The following is a 27,311-nucleotide window of genomic DNA, read 5'->3' as shown; positions in this document are numbered from 1 at the left end:
AACTGCATCATTTGGACCTCTGTAGCTCAAGTTATGATCGATTAAGTGCGAAGAGGTCGGCTTGCCAGCTTTTGCGATTCCTTCATTTCTTCATGAGTTCTCCATTTCTACATGCTTTTTCTTCATTCCCTCAATCCAATCTTTGTCTCCTAAATCTGAAATCACTTAATAAACATATCAAGGCATCTAAAGGAATCAAGCTGAATTAAATTTAACTATTTTAAGTCCTAAAAAGCATGTTTTCACTCTTAAGCACAATTAAAGGAAAATTTACAAAACCATGCTATTTCGTTGGATACATGGGAGAAAAGTTGACAAAACCCTCTAAATTCAACACAATATAAACCCTAAAAATGGGGTTTATCAGGTTTTTCGGGTGTGACGAGGTTTATTACAGTGGTCACACCAAAGATTGGAGGGGTACTTCTGATTTGATAAACTTTTAAGTGCAGCAGGTATCACTAAGAGTGCATTAGACTCCAAAAAAGTCTGTTCAGTCTTGCCTTTTCCCATCATCACACTCTACGAGTTTTCTCTCTTCTAACTTCAGCAAATACTTCTTCAAATTAGGGTAGGATTGTTCTTCCAATAATTCTGTCATGAACTTCATCTAGCTCTACATTGAAGCCTACAAGAAATTAAAATGTCATCCCTTCTTCCACTATTTGTTGGTGGTGTTTGGCATCAGTGGCTGAATTCTACTTGTAGTTATTGAAGTGGTCAAGATCTTGTCACACCCGCTTCAACGTATGAAAGTATTTGGTGACATTGTGACTCCCTTGTTGAATTTCTCTAACTTTTAGAGTAAGTTCATAAATTTGGGATTTATTCCCAAAATCAGAATACATCTCTTTGACTCTATCCCACAATTCTTTGGCAGTGGTGTACTACATATAGTTACTACTAATATCTTCCTCCATTGAGCTCACCAGCCATGTCATCAACATGAAATTTTCGGTAATTCTTGATAACAAAAGGAAATAAAGGAAGGAAAATACGATTTAATGCTAGTATATAAATATTTTTACACGTTATTATACATCTCGTAAACTTGTTTATTGTAAAAATAAGATATGTTTATACCTATCTTAATTATAGTTATAATTGAACAACTAAAAAAAAATGATATTTTCAAATTAAACCATATCTACAGGTAGCATTCAGCATGCTATCAAGAAAATTCAATCATGACAATTAGTTGGCATCTTCATAATCCAACGGTGTACAATCACTGGAGTGCAGTTGTGCAAATAGCTCATTCCTCAGGCCCTAAGAAGATTAAAGAGATATATGTCACATCAATTGAATTTTACAATATCAAGGGCCATCCTCAACCGCCTTCGCTCATCTAATTGATTGTTTGGTGGATGAATTAGTCTGTACAAACTTCCTCTGCATAGAAAATATACAGTTCAGACTTCAGAGTCATTAAAAGTAAGGTGAACTCTACTATACCCTCCTAAAATAAAGGGTAAATTACCCTTTGTGACATACAATAATTATTGATAAATTATCCTTTTATCAGAATTCTAAGATTCACTTTATCTTTTTTTTTCTCTATATTTCTCTTAAAATTTAATAACAGTGTCATTTTCATCATCTCTACCAAATACACCTCTTCTCTAATTTAAAAAAAAAACTAATGCATTGGTGAAAGCATATTAAACTATTATATTGTCACAAAAATATTAAATTATTATTCAGATAAAAATAAACAAAATGGAATAAATATTTTAATATTCACATTCGCTTCAAACATTAATTAATTATTTTATTATTCATGCCATTAATTACCTACAAGAATTTTATTTATGGTGCAAATTCATATCTGTCATACCATACCCTCTTGCTTCTCTCCGAACATAATATCTTCTAATATGAAAAAAAATCTTAGAAAGAAGAGAGTTGAAAAATTGTTAGTTGTGCTAGTTGAAATTGGAGATTAAAAACCTAAGAACAAATTCAAAATCCTAACTTAATTGATTAGAAATGGTGATTCGATTTGAAAGGAATTAGAATTTTAAAATTGGAGAAGAAGAAATGTATTTAGTGGGGATGATGAAAATGACATTGTTATTAAGTATCAAGAGAAACATAGCGTCAATTGAAAAGAAAAGAGAAGATAACGTGAATCTTGAAACTCTTATAGAAAGATAATTATCAATAATCACTGTATATATCACAAGGGGTAATTTACCCTTTATTTTAGAGAGGGTATAGTAGAATTCACCTAAAAATAATCCTTCCAGAACAATATTAATCAAAATAATAAAAATTCCTGGAAAAGTATAACAGTCCAACACAATATATAGTAAGGTAAATTGTGTCTAAATTAACCAAATAATAACTGAAATTTTCATCTTATTTTTGCTTATTACGTCTCAATTGACATTTGAGCTATTAACAGCATACATCAGATATTTTAGATGTTCATTTAGAAGTAATCTTTTTGGCCTGCATAGCACTATTCTGTACCAAATACCATATACTAAGATCTATTTGGAATACAGAGTCTCATATGAATCTCAGGAAATAAGGAATCTTAAGTTAGCTGGGAAGAAATTCAGTAACAATAGAAAGATTCGGACGTCGAGTAACTGCTCCCATGAAGAGAACAACATTTGGATGCCTCAGTCTTTTCATTATTTGAACCTATGGCAACTTACATATGTTAAATATGCAGTAAAATCATATAAATTCATGAAAATGCACAACTAGTTTTGGCATTCGTAAAAGAATTAAACAAAATCCTTTTTTTGAATAAGTATAGTCAACAACATGAACTAAATAACTCCAATGTGCTAACCCTACTTCTTAATCTCCATCTAATATATTCTTTCCATACATATATGTTCTCTTATATATACATTCATGCACCACTATATTCTCAAATTGCATTAGGAAATCTATTCATAGAGAGAAGAGAAGCACACAAGATGGAAGTATATAACAACAATAGAAGCTATAAAATGTTGGAGAAATAAAACAAGGATTACATCAAAGAGCTTCGAAATGGTCAATCTTCATCATGAACTTCTAAAAAAATGCAATTCAACAGGACAAAGTATTTAATCCAACTTTCAAATTATCCTGGGACAAATACAATAGCAATCTAAATAAAGTATTGCAGCTATCTGATATGTCATTATGGAGCAAAAAAATCACATCTGATAGTTGTAAATGTGTACTAAATGAAATCATTCATCAACAAAGATAAACATATGAGTAGAAACTACAAAAAGAGACACTAATGAAATATTACCTGACTTATGAATTCTTCAAGTGATTCACCAGATATATCTTCATCAAGAAATCTTTTTACAGCAACTTCCTACAAACCAAAGCAGAGACCTGATGTAAATAAAAGAATTCAAAAACCTAAAGCCTAACAGAAAAACACAACAAAAAATGACAAACATAAAAGCTAGTCAAGTATAAGGTATTGATTACTTTTGTTAAGGGTAAAAATGAAACTGAAGCCAAAAATTTCTTGGGCCTTGCTTAGTTAAGAAAAGAAATTACATTTTATAATTTGTTTGTTGAAAATACAATTTGAATTGTAAGATAGATATGGAATGTATGCCTGAATAGGAATAAAACTCACTGTTCCACGCCATTCACCACGGTATACCTCCCCATACGATCCTGAATGCAAAAAATAGGCCACCAAAATGTAATTGTAGCCATCATATGGGAATTTTTATGTATAAAACTATAAATAACACCATCTAACAAAAGAATGCAACCAAATCTTATGGAGCAAAGTACAGTTAATACCAAGTCCGATACGTTCACCCAGTGTGATTTCCTCCAACGGAATGTCATACTCGGCAACATCATCAAATGTAAAATCAGATTTTGTACTGTCATTGCTTACTATAGATCTATCAGATATTCTATCACCTTCTGAATTCGCTCCTACCACAATATTCTCACCATCACCACTACCCTTCGGCTCATAACCAGTGCCATCCATGTGTCCCTCACTTCGACTGCCTTGCTCATACAGTTTGCTGACAGATGCAGTGGTTGCTACTACAGCTGCAGCAGTTGCAGTGGCCGCTGCAGCTACTGGAAGCTCAATGTTTGAGTCAGTGTTTGACTTTGCTACAGCAGCTACCATAGAGGAAGCAACAACAGCAGCAGCTGCTGGTGCAGCTGCCGCAACTGGAACATTTTTCCCATATGTTACCTGGGATGGTGTATGTTGTACAGCTGCTAACTTCGGATCAAGAAGAAGGTTTATTCCTAAACCTTCAACAGGCTTAGAGTGCTCCAGCTGGCTGCTTGAACTTCCTTTCGGATGAACTCTGTGGTGAGGCAAAGTAGGACCGAGATTCTCGTCAACCTGAGTCTCTTGTCCACCTTCTGGTTTGTGTTCATCTTTTTCTTCAGTTGGGGAGCATAACACGTGATAAATTTCAGAAAATAAATTTGGAGGAGCAATGACATCACTTTCAAGTAAAACATCATGTAGTTTTTGAGCTAAGTGAGGATTTTCCTTGGCAGCATCAATCATATATAATGAAACATCTTTGACCTTCATTCTGCCCACGGCAGGGGAACTTTTTGCAAATGAAAGATCTTTTCTTAAAGACTCACTCAAACAAATCCATTATTTAAAAGAAGGCAAAAGATTCGATGGTCCCAAAACGTTTGGACCATTAAATGGTCCTATAACAAAATATATTTTTTAAGTTTTTTAATAACTGTTGAATAGTCTTTATTTAATTTTAATTATAAATTAATCTTTTATATATTATTTAATTATAAAATTTATTTTTTATTTATAAATTATTATTTTATCATTCATCTATCATGTTTATTAATAATAAAAAATTAAAACAATGCCAATGAATAATAGCTCAGATGGCATAGTAGGTTGCGGGTTTGAGTCTCATATCTTTGTTAAAAAAAATTAAAACAATAACAAATTAGATTTTCTATTAATCGTAATAAATATTTTGCAATCTTAATCGATCATAATCTTAAATCGTGATTATAAATTATTATTTTATTATTCATCTATCTTATTTTTAAAATTCTATCTTCAATTTTTAAGTTTTTATTTTGATTTAGATACTTTAATCTTATCTTTTCTTTAATATTAAGATTATAAATTGGTGAATAATCTATCAACAATTACTCAATATTACAATTAGAATCGTTTATCAATCTGATTAATTATCAATTTTTTCATTGTTTATCCATCTACTTAATATCCAATTTTTTTCCTTGTTTATTCATTTCTTTAATATCCAATATTTGTTCATCATTAATTGATAATCATAGACTCACAGTTGGCGATAGAGATCCAATCAATTTTTTCACGGTACAAAATCGAGATTAGTGAATATAATCTCTAATTTTGCAATTCTTTGTTTCGATTCTTTATTCATAAAATTGATTGTGGAATGAAAAAATATTTTTTTTATCTTTTAGTAATGAATTTATTTCTGAAATAAAATAAAAAATTATTATTTTTCAAAACCCAAATTTTCAACTTTAATTTTTCAAATACGAGTTTTTTTATGCAGATCAAGGCGAACTTCACTTCAAATTCTAAAAAAAATTGCTAATTCAAATTATTAAGCTTCACAATAGACAATGGCAACCATTATCATCGTCTACCGAATATACAGGAGTACACAAGAATACACATGAATAAGTCTTATTTTTATTGGAAAAATAATGATTTTTTTAATTTATAATAAAAAAAATTCTTGTTAAATATGGTTTATTCCCGTGTATTTATGTATTTTTCAAGTTGTTTTGATGATTTCAATCCGTGCAAAATTCAATTGATTGTGTATCAATTCCAATCAATTGAAGTTTAGGAAACCTGAATTTCAATTGATTGGTTTGTGCATCGAATTTCTAACCAATACGATTTTCCTAATCCAATATGTATGTAACTGATTAATGATAAAATTATGATCGATTAAGATTGTAAAATATTTATTATGATTAATGGAAGATCTAATTTATTATTGTTTTAGTTTTTTATTATTAATAAACATGATAGATGAATGATAAAATAATAATTTATAAAATAAAAAATAAATTTTATAATTAAATAATACATAAAGGATTAATTTGTAATTAAAATTAAATAAGAACTATTTAGCAGTTATCAAAGAACTTAAAAAATATGTTTTGTTATGGGACTATTTAATGGTCAAAAGAAAGACAATTCTACTTTTTGTCATGTGAATGGTCAAAGAAAAAAGAAGGTTAAGGAGGTGGAGATTTCTCTTATTGGATAATTGTGTCTAACTCATTCTAAGTAAAAGCTAATTTTATAAAATATGTTGAAATTATATTGTAGGATAATTTTATATAATTCTATATACATCGAATTTTTTAAATTTAAATTAGCCATTATAATACTAAATCAAATCAATATGATTCCAATTATACGATGTACTACTAAATCGAATGAAGTCAATTCAAAAATGTAATATATTTAATTGGACTATGATGTACTACTAAATCGAATGAAGTCAATTCAAAAATGTAATATATTTAATTGGACTATAATTTACTTTGAAGTTTGGACAATAATTATCTTTTAAAGAAAGCAATTTTGTTTAAATAAAATAATTGTAAACCCCAACGTTGTGAATTCTAACAATAATTATTTTTTAAGTTTAATTTTGCTAAAGTATAAAATATTTTATATATTGTTTAGAATTTTTTATGCGTAATTATTCAAATCAATCATAAATTACTAACAAGTGGAGTATGAGGAATAAGTACTCTTTTAAATTGCTCTGATAGAGTTTTTCTCAAAACAGAATTGTTGTGCCGTCTAGGTCAATGTTTGACTTTTGTCAATTCCTTTCTTAATTCCTTTCTTTATTTTCTTCTTTATTCCTTTTTTTTAATTCGTTATGAGAGTCCTTTTATGAAACTGTCGGAGTTTGGGAAACCCCTAAAAGTCCATAACATTGAAGTGTGTGTCAATCTCACTACCCCGAAATTGTGTTTATATGTGAAATAAAAAACCAATTTTGTCCGGTGGAAAGTATATTGCAATCTTATCATTTTACAAATTAGAGGATTGTTAGTTCGACGGATAAAGCTGATGGATTGGTTTTAACATAAAAGGAGGGCACAGCGGTTGAGGTTCTTGTTGGAAAAGAGTTTTTCATAGCTGCCAAAGGTAAACTGATTGATGCAGAAGTTTTCACACTTATTATCGACAAGTATACCGAGTCGTACCAAGTAATAAACACACGGTGAGTGAGTGTCGATTCCACCAGGATTTACGGATTAAGCAAGCAATAATTGAATGATTATTCTAGTCAGGCAATCAGAGTTTAGAGTTTCACTAGCAAAAGCATAAAACAGTGAATTAAATGAAGCAAACAGTAAATGCGTGAGAAAATAATACGAGAAGAGAGTTAAGGTATTGGAGATGTTTAGATTTTCGGATTAACAATTATTGCCATTTATCTTGATCATGCAAAGATTTAGTTCATAGCAAACCCTAGGTGATTGAATTCCAATTCCTTGACAATTCAATCTCTTCTAACCTAATCAACCGTCAATTTCTTGATCAATTAATTATGTCAAAAGTTTAAGTCCAAATGCTGATTTATTATCCACACAATTCTTAAGAACCCAGAAATAACCCGATAATATGTCACGTATCACATTAAATCCAGATAATTGAAGAATTATGAAAAAAGGGTTTCAAGTTTTAATTCCAACGATGTAACTTTTTCGAAATTCAAAGGGATTCAATTTGGATTAAGGTTATTTTCCAATATACCGTAATTCGTAAGAGGAAGAACGAAACCAATTCTTGAACATAAATTAATGCATTAATCAAGAGTAAAAAAACAAACAGTATTAATCCATCAAAATAAGTAGAGCTCCTAAATATAACAATGGAGGTTTAGTTGCTCATGATGCAGAAAAAAAATCCTCAAAGTGTATAAGTGTGTAAACTGTAAAAGTGCGAAATTTCTAGGAAAGAAGAGAGCCCGCAGGGCGAATCTTTTCCCTTTTTATAGTTCTAATCCTAATTGATACTAAAATTAAATCTTAAACCTAATAATATCTTTTTCTATTTACAAATTGAATTCAATTCAAATTGATTTCCTTCGTGTGATTTGGTTGCGTGCGTGGGAACCACTTCAATTCACGCTGTCGGCGCTAAATGCCAGTGATGTGGCATTTAGGGCTACCTATCCCGCAAGGTTATGCACACAATCCAAGGACCCGGCGCTAAACATCGATGATGTAGCGTTTAGCGTGACCTTAGCAGAGAAGGGTGAGAGCTTCACCAGCGTTTATCACCACCTTGCCAAAAAGGGTTGGTAAACTTCTTCTTCAAGAATTTTGTCCCATCTTTCACCCGAATGCTACCTGTAATCAACACAATGCAACAACTCAAAGTAGCATCCAATAGAGTGTAGATCACTTAAATCTTTTAGGAAATCAACAAATCATTGTATAAATTCTATAGAAAAGATATGAATGATGCTCAGGCATCACTGATCCTGCTTTGAACTGTTTATGGGAGCTGATTGGAGTACATTTAAATAGCTTGGATGGGATTCGATCTATCCAATACACAAAACTTTCCTCTATTGTACAATGTTTCCTTGGAAAGGTTATAATTATGGGTGATTTTAATGCTATGGTGAGTCTCGATGAGAAGGAGGGGTTTAAAATTAGCTTCATCTATTTATGAATTTGTGAATTTTATTGATGGTGGTGGACTGAAAGACTTGGGTATGATTGGAAAAAGGTTCACCTAGACTAATAGGCGACGATGGCAGAACCAGATCAGGGAGCGGCTTAACCGTGCACTTGCAAACGGTGAGTGGATGGATTATTTTCTGTCAGCCTCGCTGTCTCGGCTCGCAAAAAATGGTTTAGGTCGTGTATCTATCCTCCTTGATACAAATCCAGTCATAGAAAAATCTAAATAGAAGTTTAAATTTCAGGAGAGATGGTGTGATTTAGAAAAAATTAAGGTAATTATTACCGAAGCTTGAAAGGAATGGGTGGATCGCTTAACAATGTTTGTTTTGCCTCCCAATTGAAGCACCGTATTGTTCAATGGCAGCAACGGAACAAATTTAATTCAAAGGACATTGGTGGACTCACATCTCAGCTTGAAATCCTCAGAGAGGAGGGCATTATATGAGGAGAACAAATTGAAGTCTTGAAAAATAAACTTGAGGATGCTTATTTTACGGAGAAAAGCTATTGGAGGAAAAAATATCGAGTAAAGTGGCTAAAAGAAGGGACAGAAATATAAATTTCTTTACCAATCATTCCAATCCAGAATCCGGAAAAATAAAATTTGAAAACTGGAAAAGAATGGTGGTATGTATGCTACCACCCGTGAGGAAATTGCACAAGTAGCTGAAATATACTTCAAGGATATCTTCACATCGATTGACCAAGCTAATCCGGCACATGCATTCGAAGATTTTGAAACCAAGTTTCAGCAACTATGAACAAAAAATTTAATTAGACCGGTCAGTTTTGATAAGATAAAACGTGCGGTATTTAGTAGTCACCCCCAGAGCGCGCCTTTGGTGATGATGGATTTACAGCTAAATTCTTTCAATTCTATGAAGTTTAGTAGGGGAGGATGTTTTCAAGGCTGTCCACAATTTCTTTGTCAGTGGTAGACTATTCAAGAGCTTCAACCATACACAAATCTATCTCATTCCTAAGATTTTTGATGCAAAGGATATGACACAGGTTAGATCCATCAGCCTTTCTTCAGTTGTGTACAAGATTATTTCTAAAGTACTAGTCCATTGACTACAGAAATTAATGAATTTGCTGATCAGCCCTAATCAGAGTGCCTTTATTAAGGGTAAATTGATTTCAGACAATGTCCTAGTCGCTCATGAATGTATGCACTATCTAAAGACAAAGAAAATGGACCTATCGACTGAAATGGCTGTTAAATTAGATATGAGCAAAATCTATGATTGTGTTGAGTGGAATTTCCTTTGGTTCATTTTAGAGAAACTGGGATTTGAATCTAGGTGGATTGGTTAGATACAGGAGGTAGTGACTACAGTTTCTTACTCTATCATTGTTGAAGGTCAATCTTTAGATTTTTTTAAAACCAAATAGAGCTATCCGTCAAGAAGACCCTTTATCTCCCTATCTTTTTCTTTTCTGTGCAGAAAAATTATCCTTTTTACTAAACAAGGCAGAGTAAAATGATCCTGTTGAAGGTATTCAAATCAACCGAAGATGGCCTTCTGTTAATAATTTTTTTGTTTTCGGATGACTCAATTCTTTTTTGTAAAGTGTCAGAAAATAGTTGTAAAAATATTCTTAGTCTTCTTCAGTCATACAAGGAATTCAGTGGCCAAAAAGTTAATTTGCATAAATAAGCTCTATTCTTTAGTAATGATACTCCTTCTACTGCTCGATTACTACTGGCTCGGAAATTGAAAATTGTCCATATTGGTGCACAGGATAAGTATTTGGGTCTTTCATCTACAGTCCAAAAAAAAAAAAAAAACACTTTCGAAGAAATCAAGGACAAGGTGAGGAAGCGAGTTCAAGGGTGGAAAAGAAAACTTCTCTCTTCTACAGACAGACATGTTCTAATCAAAGTTGTTGGGGAGGCTATCCCAATTTATTCATTATCACGTTTCCGTCTTTCTGACATTTTAATTAGGGAGATTCATAACACACTCTCCCAATTTTGGTGGGTCAAAAAGGTACAGAGCGAAAAATTGCATGGGTTAGTTGAGATATTATGACAATACCGAAATTAGAAGGTGGACTTGTTTTTAAGGACCAAGGGGATCAAAATTTGGCGCTATTAACAAAATAATATTGGAAAGTTGTCTCTCAGCCACAATCACTCTTATCTAGACTCTTCAAAGGTAAATATTTTCGATACAATTTTATAATGAATGCAGAGATCGGAGCAGTACCGTGGGATGGAGTAACATATTGAAAGGGCGTAAGGTTGTTGAAAAAGGGTTGATTTGGCGATTTGGTGATAGGTTCAGTATTCGAATCTTCAGCGATCCTTAACTTGCTCCTCCACATCCTTGTGTTGTCCCTCCATCTGAAGCTTTCAATCTGCAAAATCAACCACTATTGATGGTCAAGGACTTAATACTTTCTAATGGTCTGTGAAATTAAACTCTAATTAGAAGCATTTTTTCTGAGAGCAATAGTTAGCGTGTGCTAGCAACAACAATTGGGAGTGGAGAAGATAAAATTAAACCATATCTACAGGGAAATAAAAAAAAAGAAAGAGTGAAAAAAAATAAATAAACCATATCTACAAGGAGCATTCAGCATGCCATCAAGAAAATTGAATCATGACAATTAGTTGGCACTTTCACAACCCAATTTTTATCAACAAGATGATTTGGTGACTTCAAATCACGGTGTACAATCACTGGAGTGCAGTTGTGCAAATAGTTCATTCCTCGGGCCTGAAGATTCAAGAGATATATGTCACATCAACTGAATTTCACTGATTATCGCAATAATTTACTTAATGAAACTACATTGCAAGAAAAGAAAACAGATTCTTACAGTATCAAGGGCCATCCTCAACCGCCTTCGCTCATCTAATTGATTGTTCGGTCGATGAATTAGTCTGTACAAACTTCCTGTGCATAGGAAATATACAGTTCAGACTTCAGAGTCATTAAAAGTAATCCGTCCAGAACAACATTAATCAAAATAAAAAAAAATCCTGGAAAAGTGTAAGAGTCTAACACAATAACACAATATTTAGTAAGGTAAATTGTGTCTAAATTAACCAAATAATAACTGAAACTTTCATCTTATTTTTGCTTATTACTTCTAAATTGACATTTGAGCTATTAACAGCATACATCAAATATTTTAGATGTTCATTTAGAAGTAATCTTTTTGGCCTGCATAGCACTATTCTGTACCATATACTAACATCTATTTGCAATCCACAGTCTCATATGAATCTCAGGAAATAAGGAACCTTAAGTTACCTGGGAAGAAACTCAGTAACAACAGAAAGATTCGGAGGTCGAGTAACTGCTCCCATGAAGAGAACAACATTTGGATGCCTCAGTCTTTTCATTATTTGAACCTATGGCAACTTACATCATATGTTAAATATGCAGCAAAATCATATAAATTCATGAAAATGCACAACTAGTTTTGGCATTCATAAAAGAATTAAACAAAATCCTTTTTTTGAATAAGTATAGTCAACTACATGAACTAAATAACTCCAATGTGCTAACCCTACTTCTTAGTCCCCATTTAATATATTCTTTCCATATATATATGTTCTCTTATATACATATTCATGCACCACTATATTCTCAAATTGCATTAGGAAATCTATTCATAGAGAGAAGCACACAAGATGAAAGTATATAACAACAATAGAAGCTATAAAATGTTGGAGAAATAAAACAAGGATTACATCAAAGAGCTTTGAAATGGTCAATCTTCATCAAGAACTTCTAAAAAAATGCAATTCAAAAGGACAAAGTATTTAATCCAAACTTATAATTAGCCTGGGACAAATACAGTAACAATCTAAATAAAGTATTGCAGCTATCTGATATGTCATTATGGAGCATAAAAATCACATCTGATAGTTGTAAATGTGTACTAAATGAAATCATTCATCAACAAAGATAAACATATGAGTAGAAACTACAAAAAGAGACACTAATGAAATATTACCTCACTTTTGAATTCTTCAAGTCATTCACCAGATATATCTTGATCAAGAAATCTTTTTACAGCAACTTCCTACAAACCAAAGCAGAGACCTGATGTAAATGAAAGAATTCAAAAACCTACAGCCTAACAGAAAAACACAACAAAAAATGACAAGCATGAAACGTAGTCAAGTATAAGGTATTGATTACTTTTGTTAAGGGTAAAAATGAAACTGAAGCCAAAAATTTCTTGGGCCTTGCTCAGTTAAGAAAAAAATTACATTTTATAATTTGTTTGTTGAAAATACAATTTGAATTGTAAGATGGATATGGAATGTATGCCTGAGTAGGAATAAAACTCACTGTTCCACGCCATTCACCACGGTATACCTCCCCATACGATCCTAAATGCAAAAAATAGGCCACCAAAATGTAATTTTAGTCATCATATGGGAATTTATATGTATAAAATTATAAACAACACCATCTAACAAAAGAATGTAACCAAATCTGATAGAGCAAAGTACACTTAATACCAAGTCCGATACGTTCAGCCAGTGTGATTTCCTCCAACGGAATGTCATATTCAGCAACATCATCTAATATAAAATCAGATTTTATACTGTCATTGCTTACTATAGATCTATCAGATATTCTATCACCTGAATTTGCTCCTAACACAATATTCTACCCTTCGGCTCATAACCAGTGCCATCCATGTGTCCGTCACTTCGACTGCCTTGCTCATACTGTTTGCTGACAGCTGCAGTGGTTGCTACTACAGCTGCAGCAGTTGCAGTGGCCGCTGCAGCTACGGGAAGCTCAATGTTCGAGTCAGTGTTTGACTTTGCTACAGCACCTACCATAGAGGTAGCAACAACAGCAGCAGCTGCTGCTGCAGCCGCCGCAACTGGAATATTTTTCCCATATGTTACCTGGGATGGTGTATGTTGTACAGCTGCTAACTTCGGATCAAGAAGGTGGTTTATTCCTAAACCTTCAACAGGCTTAGAGTGCTCTGGCTGGCTGCTTGAACTTCCTTTCGGATGAACTCTGTGGTGAGGCAAAGTAGTCTCTTGTCCACTTTCTGGTTTGTGTTCATCTTTTTCTTCAGTTGGGGAGCCTAACCCGTTATAAATTTCAGAAAATAAATTTGGAGGAGCAATGACACCACTTTCAAGTAGAACATCATGTAGTTTTTGAGCTAAGTGAGCATTTTCCTTGGCAGCATCAATCATATATAATGAAACATCTTTGACTTTCGTTCTGCGCACGGCAGGGGAACTTTTTGCAAATGGATTTGCAAATGTTTGTAAACCTCTTTTTTGTTTTTCTTAGTTTGTAGCATGATAATAGTTAAAATATATGGTCTCATAGGATAACAGTAAATAACTATTAGTTACTATAGAGAGATCTTAAACACTTAACCTGTAAGCTACAACGAGAAATATCCTCTAAAGAATCAATAAAGCATAGTGGAATGAAAAAGGATGATAGCAATTGCAAACATTGAAAGTTTAAACTTAATTGAATAAAAATGAGATAGTCAAGACATCAGTGGTATTGATGTTATGGCATTGCCAAAGTCCTCTGACCCAACAGATTCAGAATTTAGAGAACTACGATACACATTCAGCAACAATAGAGATGTGATTTTAATTTGAGTTGATGTATCTTATCTCTTTTCATCCATTCAATAAGCCTCTAGCAATCATTTCCCGAAGAAGTTTCTCCGCCATGTCATTCTCACCTTTTTCGAACAAAGCACGAATAACGATTTCAAAAGTCACAGCATTTGGTAAGCAACCATTGTATTCTATTTCTGACAGCAGGGCCAATGCTTCTTCAAATAAGCCCTCTTTGCAGAGCCCATTGATCATAATAGTGTATGTCCTCACATTTGGACGATGGTTTTTAATGGAAAGATCTTGAAAAATCTCTTTTGCATCCATAAGTCTTCCACTTTTACATAGGCCATCGATAAGTATACTGTACGTGCATATATTTGGATCAATGCCACTCTCTTTCATCTCAATAAATAACATAAGTGCCTTGTCAAGTTGTTTGATATTAAACATCCCATCCAACAAGGAATTGTAAGTGATTATATCAGCAGGTTGACCTTTATTATGCATCTCAACAAGAAGCTTTGAAGCACAAGAGATTCTCCTTGATTTTCCCAAGCCATCAATTAGAGTATTGTAAGTTACCGTGTCAAGAACCAAGTTCTTGCGACGCATCTCTTCAAAGAGATTCAAGGCATCATCCATCAATTTACTTTTGCACAAGCCATTAATAATAATATTGTAACTTTGTATATCAGGAGCCATTCCTATCTGGGCCATGGTGTCAAATATACATTTTGCCTTGTTTAATTCGTTAACCAAACAATACCCATCCATTAAACAATTATAAGTAACCACGGTTCCACAGCAACTTTTCTCATCACAGCCAACACACTCTTAGCATCTTTCATATTTCCCTCCTTACATAGTCCATCAATCAAAGAACTATAGGTACGAGCATCTGGAGTAATGTTTTTCAGCATCATATGATTTAGTAAATCAATGGCATCCTTAAGTTGGCCGGCAAGGCACAATCCATAAATTAGAGTGTTATACGTGATAACATCGGGAGAGATTCCCTTAGCAAGCATTTCAGAGTATAAATGAAAAGCATCACTTACAAGCGTAACCTTGCACAAGCTATCAATAATTGCGCTGTACATGACGACATTAGGAACAATGCCATACAGTGGGATCTTTCTCAACACTTGAATAGCAGCTGTTGTGTGTCCGGTCTTACAGAGCCCGTTGATCAAAGTTGCATAAGTGACTTGGTCGAAGTGAAATCCATGAGCCAGCACTCTGTCATGAAAGTGCAGTGCTTTTTCAACATTACCACAGAGATAGAGACCTTTAATGAGTGTATTCAATGTTATGGTATTTGGCTGAAAACTGATCCTGAAAATCTTGGCCAATATAGAGAAAGCGAGAGTGATCCGACCCATGCCGCAGCAACAATTGATTAAAATATTCATAGTAACTATGCTGGGCGCAATTCCCCTGGTTTGCAATTGCTGAAAGAGGGAAATGGCGGTTGGGAAATGGTGCGTCTTGGCAAGAGACCCCAAAATCTGGTTAAATTGGATGATAGATGGAGTGCGACGCATAGAGAGCATGCGAGTGAAGGAATCAACAGCTTCATCAACATGGCGAGGGGATGTGAGCTCAGAATGAGAGTGAAGGCTTGACATTGAACATGAACGGGAAGGAAAGCGAAAAGGGAAAACATAGGGCACAATATGAAGAGAGAAGTTGAACCTGGAGAATGAGAGTGATGAAAATGATGCTGCACGCAACATGTTTGTGTAAAATCCGATCAAATGAGAAGAAGGAGTTGGAAGAGAAAAGAGCGAATTCAATGGTGGAAACAATCACTGTCATGAAACAGAGGTTGAGACTTGATAGTTGAGAATGAAACCAAAGCAAAGAACCATGTTAATGAAATTGGAGATAATTTTCTGATTATTCGCACATCATAGCTTATTATCTAAAAGAAAGATAATTGTATTTTTTGTTGTAATGGTCAATGGAAAAAGAAGGTTAAGGAGGTGGAGATTTCTCTTATTGGATTATTGTGTCTAACTCTTATAAAACAATAACACTAGTAGATTTAATTGTAACAAGCAAAATTCAACAATTTCATGTTTACTGTTTAGGACTCAACAAAATTAGAAAATATTTTAGGATTTTTTATTTAAATAAATAAAATAAAAGTAATAATTACCGAAAAAAATAATTTTAAAAATATTTAAAGTTTTGCATTCTCTAATCATATCTCGTTTACACTGTAAACGAGATGACAATTCATGTATCTCGTTTACCGTGTAAACGGGATATGACACGTCAGCCGAATCATGTCTATCTCGTTTATACTGTAAACGAGATAAGGTTGTACCACACCTATAAGTATAAGTCGTTTACAGCGTGTCTTTAAGCCCTATTTTGACTTAGGGTCCATTTGGATAGGTTCATAAGTGACTTTTTTTAACTTTTAACTTATGAAAATGTGTAGTATTAATGTATGGTACAATTTTCAAAACAAAATTGCAACTTTCTAAAAAGCTATTTTGGTGCTTAAGGAGAAGTTAAAAAAAAATGACTTCTCTCATAACAAAAAGCTTTTTATCACTTTTCTTTTAAAATAAGTACTTTTAGAACTAAAAAATCAAACACAAAATAACTTATTTATAAGTTACTTTTAATATAAGCATTTATCGTTTAAGCTATTTCTTCAAAAGTAACTTAACTAAATTGTTTACCCAAACTGGACCTTAGTCAACTTCTTTCTCTTCTCCTTTTTCTCTTTCCTACCATATTTGAGACTGATACGGTGATGGCACGCCAGGCAAGGAACGACGGGGACATCAACAGACTGAGCAAGACGTCGCATTACGCCGGGGCGGCCGACTTCGAGGTTAGTTACGTTCTGTTCGGTTAATCTAAGTATGTGGACATTGTTAGGGTAGGGTAGTCCTGTAGTGACAAGCAATGAATAAAATGCTTTAGGGATTGGACTGTATGATGAATTTAGAACTGTATTTGCTTGTGTAAGATTGTTATGACTTAATTAGAATTTGCTTACTGACATATGTAATTTAGAGACATGTGTAGACTAGAGACATGGAAGTATGTTCTTAAGTAGAAATAGCACTATGTTCTTAAGTAGAGTACAAAAATTTATGATTATCTCTTTATAAGTTAAAATTTTTTTGTTTATTCGGTAGAGGCCTCGCCTTCTACTGCTCCGGCGAGTCAGCCATACCCTTCCTCCATCGGACGCCATCGTCCCGTATTTGGCTGATGCCGGATTCGGCGACACGTTGCCCCTCAGGGACTTCACTTTTGACAATTCCCTGATTTCGGCACTCGTTGAGCGATGGCGTCTGGAGACACACACGTTTCATCTCCCGTGGGGTGAGGTCACTATCACCTTGCAGGACGTGGCGTACTACCTAGGTCTACGCTTGCACGGGAACCCCATTGAGGATGCTTTCGTGACTTCGGTAGGTGGTACAGCACAGAGACGTGGGCCATGGTGGAGCAGCTGCTTGGTGCCATGCCTCCGGTGGCGGCATAGCAGGTTGCGCAGAGGAATGAGTCCTTCACGCTGAAACTGGTGTGGTTGCGTGATCTTGTCCGCCAGATCACCCGGTACTCCGCACTCCTCTGAATACTGTAGTTCTTCACACCCTGAAGCACTGCCTCTCGGCTTCTAAACTTGTGGCCGACCCAAAACTCTACACCGCCGTCTAGGTTGTAGTCCTCTTTACCCGTGTCAAGAAACGGAATCCTCTCATGCATGGCGTCCAGATCCAGACTGTGATAGTGAGATGGAACTGCCGAAAGCACTGGAATTGGGTGAGGCGGAGGTAGGACATGGCGCGCCACAGTCTGAACAGATGTCTCCGGAACACACTCATTCTCATCCCCACTATCGGACAAGTCACTGTCCGCACTATCCACCACGTAATCCTCGTCCGACTCCTCCCCGCCTTCCTCTGCCTCATCTACTGGAATGGCGACATGAATGGGCGGTGGTGCGAGGGGTTGGTCGTCCTGTACATAGGTCGAGTGTATGGAACTCCCACCACCACTGTGTCCCACCTCTGCTGAAAGCTCCATTACCTGCTCCACCATGATCCTCCCATGGATGTCGAACATCAGTCGCACATGCTCGTCCCCTAGAAGTCAGAATAGTCGAAACCAGAAGACTCCGTTACCCATGAGTGCCAGCAATCTATACACCACCCTTCCGATTTTCCTCGCTTGTGTACCACCGAGCTTGCTCAATATCAAACTCTTCAAATCCGACAACGTCTCCACACGCTGAGTGCGAAACAATATCGAATCCTCACACTCAAATGTCACCCTGTTGTTGCCATTTCTCATACGACAATTGGGATAAACAAGCACAACTATGTATGGATTATTACTGGCCATTAATGCCTTGTGTTTGTGAAAAATATGAGACACAAAAAGGATAGAAAAAATTTGTGAAGAATAGCAAAGATTACACATCCTTTTATATAACTAAAAAATTCAAAGATTTTATCATTTGTTACCAAAGACCATTAATCATAATAGAGTGAGTTGGTAAAGTCTAGACAAGAGATACAAGAATTAGTTATGAGAGAAATGTTGGTTGTTAGAACAGTGCCAGCTACGATAGGACAGCTGTAAGTTAGTTATGAGAGAAACTTAAGAATGAAGGGACTGTTCTACCTTTTGTACTAGCTTGCACAACAAGCTACTCCTCTATATATAAGCACAGATTAGCGATAAGCTCACTATAACACTCACTAGTAATGCAGACCATACATTTCCTATCTTTCCCTCTAAATTCTCCATTCTTTCTCTGTGTTTTCTTCCTTCTCACATTCTTTCAAACCTTATTCAATCGACATTTTCTTGGCCCATAACACTAGTAATTGTATTATAAATTGAACATATCATAAGCCGAGGCTGAAGATAGGTATTCATCATCGCAAACGGATTAATATAAAATGCAAAACATAATGAATATTTAAGTGGCAAGAAGCTCCTGACTTTTCAAACTTTTTGTTAAAAGATAATAGCAAGTGCCTCCATTTATGTATGTTTATATATCTTCAAAAGAATATAAAGCACAACGAAATAGAAAACTTGAAGTGTTTGAATATTATGTTATATCAAATGTATAAGGAATCATTTTCTTTGTAGAAGAATTAAAGAAAAAAAAATAATTAGAAAATAAGAAAAATATTAGCCTAAAATAAAAGAAAAATTTTTAATCATAAAATTTTTAAAATTAAGCTAAACTAAAAAGAAAAAGATATTATAATTAATTCTATTTACATAAAAGATTCATGAAAGAAATTAATAATCTGATTTTGATTTGATCTAGTCAATACTCCTCTTCAAGCTGGCTTGAAGATATCCTTCATTAACAGCTTGCTTATTATGCTATCAAAGGTCTTTTTGAGTAATCCTTTAGTTAGAACATCTGCTAATTGTTCCGTAGTCGAAACATATGAGATACAAATTTGTCCTCGTTCAATCTTTTCCTTTATAAAATGCTTGTCAATTTTGACATGTTTAGTTCTGTCATGCGGAACTGGATTATGAGCAATAGAAGTTGCATATTTGTTGTCATAATACAACCTCATTGGTAGAGAAATGGGAACCTTTAGTTCTTGTAGCCACTGCTCTAAACGTAGCTTTTGCACTACTTCATGCCACAACACTCTGTTTTTTACTCCTCCAACTAACCAGGTTTCTTCCAACAAAAGTACAATACTCAGATGTTGACCTTCAGTCCATGACATTCTCAGCCCAATCTACATAGGTTTCTATTTGAAGATGTCCATAGTTTTTGTAGAGTAACCCTTTTCCAGGCGATCCCTTCAAGTACCTTAAAATTCTAAAGACAACATCCATGTGTTCTCGATCAGGTGAATGCATAAACTGACTTACCATGCTTATAGAAAAGGCTATATCTGGATGTGTATGGGATAAATAGATTGGCCTTCCCACCAACCGCTGATATCTCGCTTTGTCCATTACATTTTCTGATTTAGCTGGCTTCAATTTTAAGTTAGGCTCTATAGATATTTCAGCAGCTTTACAACCAAGTAATCCTGTCTGTTTTAAAAGATATAGGATGTATGGTGCACTAATTGTGAATCACACTTTTCACAACGCGTACCACTAACCAGCAAGTGCACTGGGTCGTCCAAGTAATACCTCACGTGAGTAAGGGTCGAATCCCACGGAGATTGTTGGTTTGAAGCAATCTATGGTTATCTTGTAAATCTTAGTCAGGAAGTCAATTATGTTTATCAGTTGAATTGTGAATAACTAAGAGAGCATAAATTAAAGATTACTTGTTGTGCAGTAATGGAGAATATGTTGGAGTTTTGGAGATGCTTTGTCTTCTGAATCTCTGCTTTCCTATGTCTTCTGATTCACGCACGCACGTCCTCCTATGGCAAGCTGTGTGTTGGTGGATCACCGTTGTCAATGGCTACCTTCCATCCTTCCAGTGAAGACTTTCCAAATTCTCATGAATGCCGCCATCAGTTCTAGCTTATACCACGGAGATTCTGATTAAGAGATCTCAGAGATACTCATTCAATCGGATATAGAACGGAGGTGGTTGTCAGGCACACGTTCATGGTTTGAGGAAGGTGATGAATGTCACGGATCATCACCTTCATCACAGTTAAGCGCGAATGAACATCTTAGATAGGAACAAGCGTGTTTGAATGGAAAACAGAAGTACTTGCATTAATTCATCGAGACACAGCAGAGCTCCTCACCCCCAACAATGGGGTTTAGAGACTCATGCCGTCAGAGAATACAAAGTTTAGATCTGAAATGTCATGAGATACAAAATAAGTCTCTAAAAGTTGTTTAAATACTAAACTAGTAGCCTAGGTTTACAAAAATTGGATAAACTATGATGGATGATGCAGAGATCCACTTCTGGGGCCCACTTGGTGTGTGCTGGGGCCCACTTGGTGTGTGCTGGGGCTGAGACTTAAGAAATTCACGTGCAGAGGCCATTTGTGGAGTTGAACGCCAGTTTTTATGCCAGTTTGGGCGTTCAACTCCAGCTTTTGATCCTTTTCTGGCGCTGGACGCCAGAATTGGATAGAAGACTGGCGTTGAACGCCAGTTTACGTCGTCTATTCTTGTGCAAAGTATGGACTATTATATATTGCTGGAAAGCCCTGGATGTCTACTTTCCAACGCAATTGAAAGCACGCCATTTCGAGTTCTGTAGCTCCAGAAAATCCACTTTGAGTGCAGGGAGGTCAGAATCCAACAGCATCAGCAGTCCTTTTTCAGCCTGAATCAGATTTTTGCTCAGCTCCTTCAATTTCAGCCAGAAAAATACCTGAAATTATAGAAAAACACACAACTCATAGTAAAGTCCAGAAATATGAATTTTTCCTAAAAACTAAAAAAATAGACTAAAAACTAACTAAAACATACTCAAAACTATATGAAATTATCCCCAAAAAGCGTATAAAATATCCACTCATCACAACACCAAACTTAAACTGTTGCTTGTCCTCAAGCAACTAGACAAATAAAATAGAAGACTAATAGGTTGAGAAGCAATAATATCTCAGAGTTTTTGATTGAAGCTCAGATCCTAATTAGATGAGCGGGACTAGTAGCTTTTTGCTTCTGAACAGTTTTGGCATCTCACTTTATCCATTGAAGCTCAGAGTGATTGGCATCTATAGGAACTCAGAATTCAGATAGTGTTATTGATTCTCTTAGTTCAGTGTGATGATTCTTGAACACAGCTTCTTTATGAGTCTTGGCTGTGGCCCTAAGCACTTTGTTTTCCGGTATTACCACCGGATACATAAATGCCACAGACACATAACTGGGTGAACCTTTTCAGATTGTGACTCAGCTTTGCTAAAGTCCCCAATTAGAGGTGTCCAGAGTTCTTAAGCACACTCTTCTTTTTGCTTGGACCTTGACTTTAACCGCTCAGTCTCAAGTTTTCACTTGACACCTTCACGCCACAAGCACATGGTTAGGGACAGCTTGGTTTAGCCGCTTAGACCAGAATTTTATTCATTTAGGCCCTCCTATCCACTGATGCTCAAAGCCTTGGGATCCCTTTTATTTGCCCTTGCCTTTTGGTTTTAAGGGTTATTGGCTTTTTCTGCTTGCTTTTTTTTTTCTGCAAGCTTTGTTCTTTGCTGCTTTTTCTTGCTTCAAGAATCATTTTTATGATTTTTCAGATTATCAATAACATGTCTCATGTTCATCATTCTTTCAAGAGCCAACATATTTAACAATCTTAAACAACAAATTCAAAAGACATATGCACTGTTCAAGCATTCATTCAGAAGACAGAAAGCATTGCCACCACATTTAACTAATTAGAATTTCTCTTATTAAAACTCGAAATTTTATTGCCTCTTATTCAAAAGATCTACTACTTTATTCATGTTTAATGATGATGAGAAAAATAAACTATAGCTTAATTGAAGATAAAATCAAATAGATACTAATTACTATTATATGACTTCTAAGGTAAACTCTTTATAAGGACACTGTCACAGAGTTAAAGCAGAAATTGGAATTTAACAACCTTTATTCTGGGGGTATGGGGGTTCCTCTGATCCTTGGGATGCTTGGTATTACAGAAGACTTCTGGCGCTTCAGTTCCCTTAAGTCACGTCCCTGCTCCTCTTGTTCTTTAAACATATGGGTCAGCATTTGACTGTGTTCCTTCTGTTGTTTTATTATTTGCTCCATAGCTTCCTGTATCTTGGTGACAGACGTCTCAAGATATTCCCAATATTCTGCTTGAGGAATCTCTGGGAGGAATTCCTGTGCTCTCTTCTTGATAGGATCCTCCTGTGCTTGTTGTCTCTCCATTGATGCTTTGGTGATTGACTTTTCAATTAGGATATATTCAGTTATTCCCATCTTGACTCCAGCGTCCTTGCAGAGCAGAGAAATCACGCTTGGATAAGCCAAACTGGCCTCTCTTGAATTTTTATTAGCTATCTTGTAGAGTTCAGTGGAAATCAGCTGATGAACCTCCACTTCCTTCCCAGTCATGATGCAATGAATCATCACTGCTCTTTTAACTGTGACTTCAGAACGGTTGCTAGTGGGCAACAGAGAACGCCCAATGAAGTCCAGCCATCCTCTGGCAACTGGTTTGAGATCCTCTCTCTTGAGCTGATTTGGGACGCCCTTGGTGTTGGTGGTCCACCTGGCTCCAGGGATACATATGTCCTCTAGAATCTTATCCAGGCCAATGTCTGCTCTCATCATCCTCCTGTTGAAGGAGTCTGGATCATCCTTTAACTGAGGTAGCTTTAATATCTCTCTGATCTTGTCAGGGGTGGTATGAACAATCTTTCCCCTAACCATGGTCCGAAATTCGTAGCAGGCAGTTCCAGATAGTCTTTGCTTGTCAGTCTGCCACATGTTAGCATAGAACTCCTGGACCATGTTCCTTCCTACTTTCGTTTCAGGATTAGCTAGGACTTCCCAGTTCCTGATTCGAATTTGCTCCTGGATCTCCGGATATTCATCTTCTTTCAGATCGAATCTCACTTTCGGGATCACTGATCTCAGACCCATTACTTTAAGATAATGGTCTGAATGTTCTTTAGATAAGAACTTCCCTTGATTCCAAAGTGATTTTGGAACGCTCTCTTTCTTGCCTCTTGGAGTGGATTGTTTTCCTTTGGGAGCCATGATCTTAGTAGTGATCTCGGATAAACACACCAAACTTAGAGGTTTGCTTGTCCTCAAGCAAAAGAAAAGAAAGGAGAGGGATAGAAGGAGATCGAGGTGCACTTGTTGATGGAGGAGGGGGGAGGCCGAACCCAAATTTAAAGGGGTGGGGTGGTGGATTTTCGAAAAATTGGAAGAGATAAGATAAAAAGATTGAGTTGAAAAAGATAAGATAGAAGATATAGTTTGATTTTGAAAAGATAGGATAGATTTTTGAAAAAGATAAATCTGGATTTTGAAAAAGATAAAAAGATTGAGTTTAATTTTGAAAAGATATGATAGATTTTTGAAAAAGATAACTCTTGAATTTTGAAAAAGATAATATGGATATTTGAAAAAGATATGGATTAGTTGAAAAGATTTTTGAGTGAAAAAGATAGATTTGTTTTCAGAAAAGATTTTGAAAAGAGTTGGATTGAATTTGGAAAGATGGATTTTTAGAAATTAGGGTTCTTGACATGTTCATGTAAAAAAATCATGCATTGAAGCATAAAATTTGAAATTAAAATGGAAATACGTGTGGGACAAATGGATTTGGCTCCTCCCTGTCTTCCTAGTGTTTGAACGCCCAAACACTGCTTGTTTTGGGCGTTCAGCGCCCAAATGCTGATCTCCTGGGCGTTCAGCGCCCAGTTGCTGCCATTACTGGCGTTCAACGCCCAGTGGGTGGCCATTTCTGGCGTTGAACGCCCAGATTGCTACCATTACTGGCGTTCAGCGCCCAGTGGATGCCCATTTTGGGCGCTGAACGCCCAAAATGCCCCTTTACTGGCGTTTTCTTGCCATTGAGCTCTTTTACTCTGTTTTGTGTGCTGATTCCTTCTGTAACCCTGTAAACTTATACAAATGATTTTGTACCTTAGTGTCAGTGAACTTTATATAAACAAATAAAAATAAAAATAGGGCAAAAATGCTTAGAGGATTGATGCCCCATGGTTGGGTTGCCTCCCAGCAAGCGCTTCTTTATTGTCTTTAGCTGGACCTTGCTGAGCTTTTAATCTAGCTTCAGCCTTGAGCATTCTTGCTCGATGTTGCCTTCAAGATAATGCTTGATTCTCTGTCCATTGACAATGAACTTCTTATCAGAATCAATATCTTGAAGCTCCACATAACCATATGATGACACACTTGTAATCACGTATGGTCCCCTCCACCGGGATTTCAGTTTCCCGGGGAATAGCCTGAGTCTAGAGTTAAACAACAGGACCTTCTGTCCTGGTTCAAAGATTCTAGATGATAGCTTTTTGTCATGCCATTTTTTTTATTTTTCTTTATAAAGCTTGGCATTTTCGAAAGCTGTGAATCTGAATTCCTCTAGCTCATTTAGCTGGAGCAATCGTTTTTCTCCTGCTAATTTGGCATCAAAGTTTAGGAATCTGGTTGCCCAGTAGGCCTTATGTTCCAGTTCCACGGGCAGGTGGCATGCCTTACCATACACGAGTTGGTATGGAGAGGTCCCTATAGGGGTCTTGAATGCTGTTCTGTAAGCCCACAGAGCATCATCCAAGCTCCGTGCCCAATCCTTTCTACGGGTATTTACTGTCCATTCCAGGATTCTCTTTAATTCTCTATTAGAGACTTCAGCTTGCCCATTGGTTTGTGGATGATATGGAGTGGCTATCTTGTGGCGAATTATATACCGAATCATGGTAGAATAAAGCTGCTTATTGCAGAAGTGAGTGCCCCCATCACTGATTAGTACTCTAGGGACACCAAACCTGCTAAAGATATGTTTCTGGAGGAACTTCAGCACTGTTTTAGTATCATTGGTGGGCGTGGCAATAGCCTCAACCCACTTTGATACGTAGTCAACTGCCACCAGAATATAGGTGTTTGAGTATGATGGTGGGAAAGGTCCCATGAAGTCAATTCCCCATACATCAAACAACTCTATTTCCAAGATTCCTTGTTGAGGCATGGCGTAACCATGAGGCAGATTACCAGCTCTTTGGTAACTGTCACAATTACATACAAACTCTCGGGAATCTTTATAGAGTGTGGGCCAATAGAAGCCACATTGGAGGACCTTGGTGGCTGTTCGCTCACCTCCGAAATGGCCTCCATATTGAGATCCATGGCAATGCCATAGGATTCTCTGTGCTTCCTCTCTGGGGACACACCTACGGATAATTCCGTCCGCACATCTCTTAAAGAGATAGGGCTCATCCCACAAGTAGTACTTTGCATCAGTAACTAATTTCTTCTTTTGTATTCTATTGTACTCCTTGGGTATGAACCTTGCAGCTTTATAGTTTGCAATATCGGCAAACCATGGTGCTTCCTGAATGGCAAATAGATGCTCATCAGGGAACGTCTCAGAGATCTCAAGAAAGGGGAGGGACGTCCCTTCCACTGGCTCTATCCGGGACAGATGATCAGCTACTTGGTTCTCTGTCCCTTTTCTGACTCTTATTTCTATATCAAACTCTTGCAGAAGCAATACCCATCTGATGAGCCTGGGTTTCGAATCCTGCTTTGTGAGTAGATACTTAAGAGCAGCATGGTCAGTATACACAATCACCTTTGATCCTACTAAGTAGGATCTGAACTTGTCAATGGTGTAAACCACTGCAAGTAATTCCTTTTCTGTGGTTGTGTAATTTTTCTGGGCATCATTTAAAACGTGACTGGCATAATAAATGACATGTAGAAGCTTGTCATGCCTCTGTCCCAATACTGCACCAATGACATGATCACTGGCATTACAATTAGCTCAAATGGTAATGTCCAGTCTGGTGCAGAAATGACTGGTGCTGTGACCAGCTTAGCTTTCAGCGTTTCAAACGCCTATAGGCACTCTGTGTCAAACACAAATGGCGTGTCAGCAGCTAGCAGATTGCTTAGAGGTTTTGCGATTTTTGAAAAATCCTTTATAAACCTCCTATAGAATCTTGCATGCCCCAGAAAGCTTCTGATTGCCTTAACATTGGCAGGTGGTGGTAATTTTTCAATTACCTCTATTTTTGCCTGATCCACCTCTATTCCCTTGTTTGAGATTTTATGCCCAAGAACAATTCCTTCAGTCACCATGAAGTGACACTTTTCCCAGTTTAAAACTAGGTTGGTTTCTTGGCATCTTTTCAGAACAAGTTTCAGGTGATCAAGACAGGAGCTGAATGAGTCTCCATATACTGAGAAGTCATCCATGAAGACTTCCAGAAATTTTTCCACCATGTCAGAGAAAATAGAGAGCATGCATCTCTGGAAGGTTGCAGGCGCATTACATAGCCCAAATGGCATCCTTCTATAAGCAAACACTCCGGATGGACATGTGAATGCTGTTTTCTCTTGGTCCTGGGGATCTACTGCAATC

At 36.0% G+C, this 27,311-nt stretch overlaps 3 protein-coding genes across 5 annotated transcripts in view; all 3 read right to left on the bottom strand.

Annotated features, from left to right (window-relative positions):
* Positions 1-16,244, bottom strand: part of LOC140179010 (uncharacterized) — a 42,674-nt gene extending 26,430 nt beyond the window's left edge. The window contains exon 1 of the mRNA XM_072217137.1: positions 15,995-16,244. Within this exon, the coding sequence (XP_072073238.1) occupies positions 15,995-16,117 (123 nt within the window). The 5' untranslated portion in view covers positions 16,118-16,244. The remainder of the gene's footprint in view (positions 1-15,994) is intronic.
* LOC114924107 (probable serine/threonine-protein kinase SIS8) lies at positions 1,337-4,560 on the bottom strand. Of its 2 annotated transcripts, none has more exons than XM_029293381.2 (4): positions 3,778-4,560; positions 3,605-3,645; positions 3,263-3,331; positions 1,337-1,392 (listed from the first exon to the last, which is right to left on the bottom strand). In XM_029293381.2, the coding sequence occupies exons 1-4, from the start codon at positions 4,544-4,546 to the stop codon at positions 1,345-1,347; spliced, it is 927 nt and encodes a 308-aa protein (XP_029149214.1). In that variant the 5' UTR covers positions 4,547-4,560; the 3' UTR covers positions 1,337-1,344. The 2 variants fall into 2 exon arrangements, with proteins under 2 accessions (XP_029149214.1, XP_029149213.1); XM_029293380.2 differs by lacking the exon at positions 1,337-1,392 and adding an exon at positions 2,333-2,652.
* On the bottom strand, positions 7,808-16,000 carry LOC112751109 (probable serine/threonine-protein kinase SIS8). Of its 2 annotated transcripts, XM_072217140.1 has the most exons (8): positions 13,208-16,000; positions 13,035-13,075; positions 12,694-12,762; positions 11,985-12,085; positions 11,548-11,624; positions 11,283-11,444; positions 10,932-11,082; positions 7,808-8,376 (listed from the first exon to the last, which is right to left on the bottom strand). In XM_072217140.1, exon 1 carries the CDS (start codon positions 13,907-13,909, stop codon positions 13,346-13,348), a length of 564 nt encoding a protein of 187 aa, XP_072073241.1. In that variant the 5' UTR covers positions 13,910-16,000; the 3' UTR covers positions 7,808-8,376; positions 10,932-11,082; positions 11,283-11,444; positions 11,548-11,624; positions 11,985-12,085; positions 12,694-12,762; positions 13,035-13,075; positions 13,208-13,345. The 2 variants fall into 2 exon arrangements, with proteins under 2 accessions (XP_072073241.1, XP_072073240.1); XM_072217139.1 differs by having other exon boundaries at positions 13,035-16,000.
* Positions 16,245-27,311: the final 11,067 nt, after the last annotated feature.

Source organism: Arachis hypogaea, chromosome 15 (assembly GCF_003086295.3).
Source record: "Arachis hypogaea cultivar Tifrunner chromosome 15, arahy.Tifrunner.gnm2.J5K5, whole genome shotgun sequence".
Classification (NCBI taxonomy): Eukaryota; Viridiplantae; Streptophyta; class Magnoliopsida; order Fabales; family Fabaceae; genus Arachis; species Arachis hypogaea.
This window is presented reverse-complemented; position numbering and strand designations above follow the sequence as displayed.